The 11151-nt window shown below is 40.9% G+C and overlaps 1 protein-coding gene across 15 annotated transcripts in view; it reads right to left on the bottom strand.

Moving 5' to 3' along the window:
* Positions 1–357: 357 nt before the first annotated feature.
* ADIPOR2 (adiponectin receptor 2) overlaps positions 358–11151 on the bottom strand; it is a 102637-nt gene continuing 91843 nt past the window's right edge. For 14 of the 15 annotated variants that reach the window (XM_074006066.1, XM_074006073.1, XM_074006067.1 and 11 more), the window contains 5 exons: positions 10069–10240; positions 7459–7645; positions 7017–7204; positions 4937–5130; positions 358–3090 (listed from right to left, as the gene is read on the bottom strand). In XM_074006066.1, coding sequence (XP_073862167.1) covers positions 2962–3090; positions 4937–5130; positions 7017–7204; positions 7459–7645; positions 10069–10240 — 870 coding nt within the window. In that variant the 3' untranslated portion in view covers positions 358–2961. The remainder of the gene's footprint in view (positions 3091–4936; positions 5131–7016; positions 7205–7458; positions 7646–10068; positions 10241–11151) is intronic. The other variant, XM_074006074.1, reaches the window with a different exon arrangement.

The raw sequence follows: 11151 nt of genomic DNA, 5'->3' as shown, positions 1-11151 counted from the left end.
GAATACACTCCTGACCCGCTCAGAGGGTTGTGACTATGATCATGTGACATTGACAGTTCCTTAACACATCCCTTGACATCAAGTGTTACATTAGAGACTATTTTTATAAACTTCAACAATAAGAACGAACTGCCTCTTAGGGCTGCTCTCCCCTCCATTCTAAACCTGGTCCAAGTTACGATGAAAGCTTGAGTTAGGAAACAGGAGTTGGGCATAAGCACTTTGATTTGTGCATCCCGAATGGCAAGTTTCCAAAAATTTCTTAAATCTCAGTGTCTAAATTAGAGCTTCAGAAAAGTGCCAAAAGCTAAGGGGAGGTAAGGTGAACGGCAATAAAAAACACACAACAGAAGGTCGTATTTCATTTGGTTCTTTTTATTAGAAACTGAGAATACAGCAAGTAGGGAAATCCCACATCAATGGAACCATCACACAGATGCCCTTCTGGAACCCCACCCTTCTATGATCCCCCAAAATGTGCTTTGTGGCTTTAGCAATTTATAAAGGGGAAGAGGGAAAATACTGAAAAAGGCCACTATTTAATGGTGAATGAATGAAGTTGTAGAGGTCCCAACCAGCCTAGGGCCAAAAAAGAAAATTAAAAATCTGCACAGAGCAAGCAAGCCTCTGACTGCTGAGAGTAAGGCATTCAGGCGCCAACCTGGTGAGAGTTCTCAGCGAGCACTGTCAGGTCAAGTGCACATGAGGCTGTTGGTAGTGAGTTGCACGTAGACACACATAGAAATGGGCACACACATGCCCACATACACACCCAAAAGAGGGAGATTTTACTGGATTACACATCAGTGATGTTAATTTCATTTTTCCTAAGGGTTTGTGCTATGTTGAACCAGATCCTTCCAGCTTTGGGGTGTGGGTGACTGCACCCAGAGGCTGCTACTTCTGTTGGTGTTGTGACAGGGCTGCACCTGTACCCTGTATCCCAAAGGGCATGACCAAAGAGCAAGTCTGGCTTCTGATCTGTGCTGTTGCTCCCAAGAAACTAAGTGGGCTTCTGTCCAAATGGCCGCTGTCCTGCTGGACTATGCTTTCTCAAAGGGATTAATACTGTTCTTTATTCTGTCAGGCACTGCATCAGTTCATCCACTGAGTCTTTTGCTCGGTCCACCTAGCACCTAGGGCAGTGACCTTATCAAGAACCAAAACGCTCAAGTTCTTCTCAACTTCTACACTGGATTCTTTCTTCCTGGATCCCAGCTTTTGCTGGAGATTGGAAGGGCAAGGGAGGAAAATAACTGAGAAAACTCTATTGAATAGGAGACCCTTCCTATATTCCCAGACACCTACTGAGGATGCCAGTCCCCATGCTCAGGACCTCCATGTTTAGTTCTAATACCCACAATCCCAGGATATAATGGAGTCATCCCAAGTCTTTGATGACAGTAACCTAAGACTCAAGCGCTATTTTGGTGGTTCACCTATGGGCCAAGATCAGAATTCTATGAACCAGATCCTTTCCCCACCACTTTCTCTGACAGCGTATCAGGTTAGGCCTGGGACACGAGCCACTGTCTTGTACCTCACTCCCTGGCAATAACATACCATTGTCTACCAATGCCATGCCACTCTATCCCTGTAAAGTGGGGTTCAGTGAGTGCTGACAACTTGGTACTACAATTGGCTTTAAGAGCTCTGCTGGCTTTCTTGTTCAAGGAGAGCCGAGGTGTCTGTCACATCCAGGCTTATCACGACCGTGTACCAGAGGTAAAACTCATCTTTCCTAATCCAAAGGAATGGTCTCCCAATCTATGTAGACGAGCTCAGGAGAAACCTGGACAGGTCAGAATCTCATTTGTGGCTGGCTCCATGCCAAGAAATATGTCAGAGAAAGGTCCATTTCTATCCCCTCAAGAAGGAAGGATAGTTAGGGCAGTGATTTTTAATAGAGGGAAATTCACAGAGTGTTCCAGAGCTCCACAGCAAGGATATGGAAAACTGTCACATCCCTCTAATAAGACTTACCATAAAAGTGAGCGGGATGCCAGGAAGTAACCGGATCAGCCCATGCTAATGTTTCCTCCGTGGTCTCCAGCACCCCTTTACCAGCTGGTAGGAGTGCATCAGTCTCTCAAATGACAATGACACCCTAACTAGAGCCTTTAACACATCCTGTCAGCCATTCGTGTGCTGCTTCCACTGAGAAAACACATACCACTCCCCTCTACTTCAGATCTCCCAAAGGCTCGCAGGCTTGACCGTGGTCATGTGACCACTGGGCTGGGGCTATACTCTCTGCCCCATTAGGGTCCAAGGTATGTCAGCCTTTAGAAGGCACCTTGGTGCACCAAGACACTGTACATTCTGGGGCTACCACCTGATCCTCCTACAGTCACTTTTTGTGCAAAATTCAAACAGTGTGTGGTACTTGCATGTTTCATTCTATACAAAAATTCTCCCTCCCTCCCTTACCCCTATGTTTTAAACATTTATATAAAGTCTTATTTAAACAGTTAGAAATCTTATTTACATTAATTTCTTTGTTCTCCCAAAAGAGCATTTAAAATCACACTCCCACCCCTTATTGGATATAAATGTTCACCTAAATCGGTTTGTATTATTGTTATACAGAGAGAGAAAGGGAGAAGAACGAACCACCAGTTAAACTGTTTCGCCATCTTCTACAAATAAATATGATATGGATCAGAAGCCAGTTTGCCAAGGGTCTTGCAGAGCCCGCAATCAGTAGATCCCAAGAATAAGCCAGGGTTTGGGCTATGTCTCCTTTTCTCCCAATTGATGCACTCCATCCTTTGAGGTATGATTTATTTTTGTTTTTCTCTTCTCAGTCATGTACCACGCAGAGCCCCTGGGCCGTCACAAAGCCCACGAGGCTGTCAAAGTTTTGGGGCTCCTCTGGTACTGGCATCAGTAGCCGGCAGGGAGGCCCGCAAGTGCTGCAGGCCCTGGTTTAGGGTCACAGTCCCTGGCTACTGGTAGGTATCACAGTGCATCCTCTTCACTGCAGCCCCCGCCGATCATGAAACGAAACTCCTGGAGGTTTGAGACACCATGGAAGTGAACAAAAGCTCCCGCAACCACAAAGATATGAAACAGCTGATGAGAGTGAAACTGGAGAGGGAAAAAAAAAGAGAAGGGGATAGAGAAACCCATACATTATTAAGACTGCTAAAGATTCTTAGAAATGTTTAATCCTGGTTTATGCTGAGCAGAAGGCAGGGAATGGATGTGGCAGAGCTCAAATTCAAGGTGTCCACAGATCCTGGAACATCCATTAGGTGTATCACATTCTGCTGAGCTGAAAGTCAGCTGTTCCCAAAGAAATCAAGGTGCTGCCACTCAGCTCTACACATAAACATCTACACACTTAACACTGAAACCAGTGGCAAATGACATACAGACTCTCTTGCTAACAGGCCACAAAGGTCCCAAGGATCCCTTGACACCTAGCCATGGACTATGATCACACATACAGTCCTTTTCCTACTCACTGCTGATGGACATTTTGTCATAGACAAGAGGACTAGAGCTATGGTCATTTAAATGTTGCTCTCTTGTTAGAAAAACTAAAGAGGATTCCAGGATCATGTGTGGAATGTCACAACATATGGTCCCCAGAGTTTCCTTCAGTGCTATGATTCTGAAATTTCATGAACTACATAATGTGTCAAAAACTAAGCAAACAGGCCCTTTTACTTCTCAAGTCAGAAGCTGGTCTACAAGCAAGTGACATTATTTCTGATTTTACCTGTTCTGTTGAATGCTATTCCACATCTCAAGAAGGGTAATCAATAGCTGGCTGCACTTCAAAAATTACACTATTCTGTCATTATAATCTCAAAATGAAAAAGTACAGTGGCTAAGCAGGATTTATCAAGAGAAAAACACTGATTTTGGAAGCAAAAACTAGAAGAAATTAAGTCACATCCCAAGAGATGTTTCCCAGGAAACCAAAGGGGATTAATTTCCCCAAAGAAAGAGGATAAAGGGCAAAAACCCCTCCTGGTAAATGTCAAGATGATGATGATGCAATCAGAAAGATGAAGGCGCTAATCTGAAGCTAAAAAAACTGCTTAAGTTCAAGATCATCTGCATTTTACAGACAGCTAAACTAAACTTTAAAGAGATGAGATGATCAGCTTAGTCTATAATAATCAGCAATAGGCTGAGGAACAGAATTCCAAAGGTCAGATTTCACATTAAGCATATTTCCAATTTTGTCTTGTTGAAAATATTTCAGGCCCTCTTTGGTTATAAGTTTTTCTATCTGTATCAGTCCATATATTTTCTTTTCCCTCCTCTCTTTCCTCGTCTCTTACCAATGACCACAATCTAGTTCAATCCAGTTCCCTCTTCTTCACAATCCCTCTTCTTCCACCAGACATACATACACTCAGTCTCTCATTACAAATCACTAAATTTTGGTATAAAAAAAGACCCTGGTAGAAATCTGGTCCTAAAAAGGACTCTGGTAAAAATCTGGTCTATCATCCTCATTTCATAAACAAGGAAACTGAGACAAAGAATGGCAAAATGACTTTCCATTGTCAAAAGGAGCACAGATTCTGATATTAAAATTAGCCTAATTCAAATTCCAGTTCTACCACTTAATAGCCACATGGCTTGGACAAGTGGCCTCACCTCCCTAAGCCTTAGTCTCCTGATGTGTAAAATGAAGACATGAACAGGAGTTATCATACCACATAGGGCTAATGTATTAAAGGAGGTAATCCATGCAAAGCACTCTGCACTATGCTGAGCATCAAGGAAGTGCTCACTAAATGTTAGTTATTACTGTACTTATTGTCCATAGAAAGACAGCTAAACAAGGAATAAGAACCAGAATACAACTGTCCTAACTTTGTGTCTAAAACTTTTTCTATTGCATCACTCTGCAGTATGCCAATAACCCACGAGCAGATACCTACACAAACTCAATCACCCCTGACATACTTACCCAGATGTCACATTTGCCAGGGAAAAAGCGTTCGGGGATCCGGGCAGCATACAGGGCAGCTCCTGTGATGTAGAGGCTGGCCATCAGCATCAACCAGCCTATCTGCCCTATGGTGGCAGCCTTGAGGAACCCCTCCGAGATGACATAGTGCAAGGTCGGAATGATTCCACTCAGGCCCAGGCCCAGAAACACTCCTAGCAGTCACAAGAAGAGAGTAAAGTAACGCAGAAGAGAAACAAAGAGCCAGAAGTCAGTATTACAGCACAGTTCCATTAACTCTGTAAACTGAGTATTTCAAAGCAGCATACAAAATTAGCTTCCAGTTTTAAAGGAAAAAGAAGTTCTTCAAACTCTGGGACACTGTCACACAAGACAACACAGCTATATTCTAAAGATTTACAAATGCAAGGAGCCAGCTGGGTGCAGTGGCTCACACCTGTCATCCCAGCACTTTGGGAGGCCAAAGCAGGCAGATCGTCTGAGGTCAGGAGTTCAAGACCAGCCTGGCTAACAGGGTGAAACCCCATTTCTACTAAACATCCAAAAAGTAGCCAGGCATGGTAGCACACACCTGTAATCCCAGCTACTCAGGAGACTGAGGCAGGAGAATCGCCTGAGCCTGAACCCGAGAGGCAGAGGCTGCAGTGAGCCGAGATCACACCACTGCACTCCAGCTTGGGCAACAAGAGTGAAATTCTGTCTCAAAAAAAAAAAAAAAAAAAAAAAAAGCAAGGAGCCTCGCTAAGAGAGGTCTAGCTTAGTAAGTAAGCCGTCTTCAAGGGTTTTGAATTAATGTTGCTAAATGTTTTCAGAAAGGTAAAGAGCCTATGACTTGCTTTGGACATTACCAAATAAACTGCTGGTATACAGCAATATATGTAAGCACAGATACAGGATGCATACTCACAAATAAAATGGGCATCTAAAAGAGAAGAGGAAAATGGCAATGCTGCTCTCACAAAAGATAAGAACCAAGCAGGCCTGAAGAAAAACTATTTCCTACCTCTTGCTCCTCTAAGGAATTATTATCATGATATTTCTTCACTTGTTCTTTTCCTCTACATGCTAAGCAAAGGCTGCTAATGGTTTCTGCCTATCATTCTCTAAGTCAAAGGCTCAGGAACTTGGTTCTTCTCATGTATATAAATAGCAAAATGCTCAGCTCTACTCAGCAAAGACATTCTTATCTCATGTGCTCAAACAGGCTTAACACCACTGTACTACTCAAGTACGGCTGAAAGCCGACCCTGACCAGTGCTCATTTGCTCACACGAACACAAAAAGGAAGAGAGCAGAATGTTGTAACAGTGGCCACTGACGTGAAGTTACTTCTGTGTCTAACCTTCCAGGTACCTGCAGATGATCCAAGGCTTAGATTTTAATACTAAATGGTTTTGGGGGTTTAAGGATGAAAGGAAAAACACTCCTTGTTCATTCTCAGTGGGCACGGAGTTTGACACTGAGTGGGAGACAAAAACATCTCTGCTAACTCCATACCCTACAAGAAGACTCAGCCAAGGCACTGAGGGCCTTGTGGCTTTCTCTATGATCTCCAGCTAAACAGGCATTATCCTAAATATAAAAAGTCCCTTTACCCTACATCAGAAGGGAGATATGCTGCCCACTTTAACAAAACACAATCAGTAGGGGGGGGAAGCCTTAAGCAGATTATACATTATAAAATAAAAATATAAAACAAAACAGAAAATGACAACAAAAAAAGAATCACTACAAAAAGTACACTCCACACTGAGTAAGAGAAATCACTGTTTACAAAAGTTACAGACTACCGCTTTCTGGATGGTGGTTAGCCATAAACTCAAGTAAGTAACAGTCCCAAATTATATCACCTCATACTCACCATGACCCCTCAACCCTAATGCTTTAAGACAATTAATAAACACTACTGACGACAACTACTACTACTACATAAAAAACCCTCAACAATAGGACTATGATTTCTTCATCTTGGCATCACAAATACACAGCATAATGTTTGGCAAATGGTTCAACTTTAATAAATAGTGAATTTAACTAGTGCATAAATGAATGTCGAATGTAGAACCTCCAGTGTTCTTACCTGCTCTTACTCCCCGATACTGAGGGGTGGCAAACATGTCCCACTGGGAGACTATAATGGCTGCAATGCCCAGCACACAGATGACAATCAAGTAGATGAAGCAAGGTTGTGGATTACAGTAGAAAGAATAATAAAGCCAAGGAACAAAACTTCCCATAATCAGAAGAGCAATACCAGAGTAATCCAGTCTATGATAGAAAAAAAAAAATTTCAGTTAATGCAGTAATTTAAAAATTACTGGCCACTACAGGTTCCAATTAATCCCTCATGACATAAGCCATCAACAACCGCTAAGAGCCAAACTGGGTTGCTCTTTAATTTAAAAAAAAAAAAAAAGTTTCCATGAGATGATATTAAGAATTCTGCCAACTCTGCTGCATGTTTTTCCCTAATGCACTACCTCTAAATCACTGGCCAAAATACGGACTTTACAGATACTTACTTAGAGAAGAGCCGGGAGACCCCCTCGGAGTGGCAGTAGACTGTGTGGAAGAGCCATGAGAAAGAAAGGCAGAGGATGGCTCCTAAGAAAAATAATCCAAAGACCACCTTCTCTTGCAGAGGGGCCACAAAGGAGATATTTGGGCGAAACATATAAAAGATCCCCAGGCACAGGAAGAATACACAACCTAGGAAAAAGAGCACACAAAATAGATAAAATATCACCCTTTAAAAGAGACAATATTATATACTGATTCTGTTTTCAATCCTTCAGCATCATAACAATATCTGAATCAAAAGTTCAATGAGAAAAATTTTCCAAGTAACTGACGCCTATCCAAAATCGTGGTTTACTTCCAACACTGCTGGTATCAGAAATACTTCAGCTTCATAAACTTAATATACAGAATATAAAAACTTATCTAAGGGCATAATCTAAAAAGAAATCAGACAGTGTGGCTACTTCTTAGAAGACATAATAAGAAGCCACTTCTACCTCTAGATGTAGAATAGTTTCATTTATACAGTTTTTGGCACATACATCGTAGTCCAGCTTTCAATGGTCCATTGTGCTTTTGCTTTTGTTTTTACAATGAATCCCAATACCCCTAAACCCTGCCAAGAAATTCAGCTTTCCTCTACCAATAGCTGTCAGGGAGCATCATGCTGCTTCTCTGGTCCTCATCAGCTGGTTCAGGAGATTCAAGAGTTAAGGACAGTAAAATGCCTACTCAGGCCATTTCCTAACCAATTCCTAAACTGTTCTACAAAGAAAGATGCCATGTACCTATTGTTTAGGGAAGGGCCACCTAACACAAGGCAGGCACAGAAATTTCAAGTTCAACATTTGTTAAGTAATTGTTTTATCATTTTAATTAAAAATTATCCTTGAATTATAAGTCAGCAACAAACTTGATTTTACTCTCTATTCTCCTCTCACTATACTAGCAGGCAGGAACTTAGAGGCACCATGGAAATCAAATGTGTGATAAGAAATGCAAATCAAATGTAGTAAGGCCAGAAACTAGTATATTCACAAGGCTGTACAACTGTCACCACTAACTAATTCCAAAATATTTTCATCACCCCAAACGGAAGTTCTATATCTGCTGTCATCCCCCATTCCCCACTCCTCACAGCCCTAAACAACCAGTAATCTGTCTTTATGGATTTTCCTGTCCTGGACATTTCATGCATGTAGAATCAAACAACATGTGACCTTCTGTGTCTGGCTTGTTAGCAAATGTTTTCAAGCCTCACCCATGCTGTGGCGTGTATCAGTGCTTCATCCCTTTTTGCAGCTAAATAATACTCCGGTGTATGAATATACCATATTTTGTTTATCCATTACCAGTTGATACCCATCTGGGTTGCTTCTACTTTTTAGCTATTATGAATAATGTTGCTATAAACTTCTGTGTTCGTGTTTTTATGTGAACATGTTTTCAGTCATCTTGGGTAATATACTAGGAGTGGATTTCTGGTAACTCTGTTTAACTTTTTGAGGAACTGCCAGACTTTTCCATGGGGACTGCCCCATTTCACATTCCTACTGGCAAAGTATGAAAGTTCCAATTTCCCCACATCCTTGCCAAGACTTGTTATTTTTCATTTTCTTGATTATAGCCATCCTAGTGGGTGTGAAGAGGTGAAATTTCTCACTGCATTTCTCAAAGCATTTGATTTGCACTTTCCTAAATGCCTAATGATGATAAACATCTTTCCATGTGCTTATTGGCCATTTTAGATCTTCACTGGAAGAACATCTATTCAGATGTTTTACCCATTTTTAAAATCGGTTGTCTTTATTGTTGAGTTGTAGGAGTTATTTATTAGATCCTTACCAACCAGCTGATTTGTAAATATTCTCTTCTCTATGGGTTGTCTTTTCACTTTCTTGATAATGCACTTTGATATACCAATGTTTTTACTTTTGATGAAGTCCAATTTATTTTTTCTTTGGTGGCAATTCTAAGAAACAGTCACCTAATCCAAAGTCACAAGGATTTATATCTATGTTTTCTCCTAAGGATTTTATAGTTTTTGCTCTTATGTTTGGGTTTTTGATCCATTTGGGGTTCACTTTTGTATATGCGAGTTTGGGATCATTCTTTTACATATGGCTCAGCTATCCCAGCACCATATGTTGGAAAGACTATTCTTTCCTCTATAGTATTCTTTCTTTAATATACAATCATTATGGAGAAAAAATTACAGTCCATATTCTACTTCAGGCCAAACTGAAAATTAGCAGTGCATATAAGTAATGAATTTTAAAAGATCAGATTACTTCTATTAAATAATACCTTCTTCTCAGTGGTCACTACAATATGAAACCACATTTTGTATAGCAACTACTTTTACTTGGCCTGGTTTAAGGACAATATCTGAAAATCTAGTACAGAGAAGTACGACTTAAGTTATAACAAAATCATAGTGCAAACCAGGATAACCTAGGAGTAAACCAGTGAGAAAATTCATCATTAGAAATTGAGAGAACAAAATGGCAAATCCAAATACATGTCTGAAATTCTGTCCTTACCATCAAATACATGAAATTAAAAAGAAAGAAAGTGAATCGCCAGCTCATCACATCACTGACATTACATACCTAAGAGATGTGTCCAAATGTTGCCTGTTTCTGTGTGTATTCTGAAAATGCTCTTAAAACAGGCCCGGAAAGAAGGCATAGGAGGCCGGTGTCCATGCAAGAGGAAGTCATTATCCTTGAGCCAGTCTGGTAGTACATCATGAGGGATCACTCGCCACCGACCTTCCCATACCTGGCAGAGGGGTATTATCAAACATCTTTGTGATTTTGTCAATTTAGCAACACTGATCCCTAACAACTATATCTTACCACACTGTTTTATAATGGGAAAAATAATTTATTTTTTAAAAGGCAAACATCTCAAAATGTATAATGTCTTATATTCTGAGTTCTTTAAAAAGACTGATGAAAAAGATATTTTTGCCGGGAATGGTGGCTCAAGCCTTTAATCCCAGCACTTTGGGAGGCCTAAGTGGGCGGATCACCTGAGGTCAGGAGTTCGAGACCAGCCTGACCAACATGGAGAAGCCCCATCTCTACTAAAAATACAAAAAATTAGCTGGACGTGGTGGCACATGCCTGTAATCCCACCTGTTCGGGAGGCTGAGGCAGGAGAATTGCTTGAACCCAGGAGGTGGAGGTTGTGGTGAGCTGAGATGACACCACTGCACTCCAGCCTGGGCAACAAGAGCAAAACTCTGCCTCAAAAAAAAGAAAGAAAGAAAGAAAAAGGTATTTTTAAGTGGGGACCTTAGGAAAAGGAAAGAGTAAATAAATTTATAGGACATGCCCTAAAAGAGTGGTTTCAAACTTTGTTTCTATCTGGCTAACGGTGGGATGAAGGTTCCAAAGTCTCACTCATACAGACCCCCTTCATCCTATATAACAGACTTTACCCCTGATAAACCCCTGTGGTATTAAATATGAACATTTTATTTTTAATATTCCTATTGGTAAAAACAGAATTACACAGAATCACACTTTTGTGCCTTTTGCTAAAATCTCTCCCTCTATCTTACTCTTTCTTCTCTTCCCACCACACAAATATGATGAAGCAGAAAAGAAAGAGCACAGGAGTCAGAAAATTGTGGATCCCTGGCATTAACTAGCTATATGAGAGTTAATTATTATTATTATTATTTT

This window comes from Macaca fascicularis, chromosome 11, assembly GCF_037993035.2.
Source record: "Macaca fascicularis isolate 582-1 chromosome 11, T2T-MFA8v1.1".
Lineage (NCBI taxonomy): Eukaryota > Metazoa > Chordata > Mammalia > Primates > Cercopithecidae > Macaca > Macaca fascicularis.
This window is presented reverse-complemented; position numbering and strand designations above follow the sequence as displayed.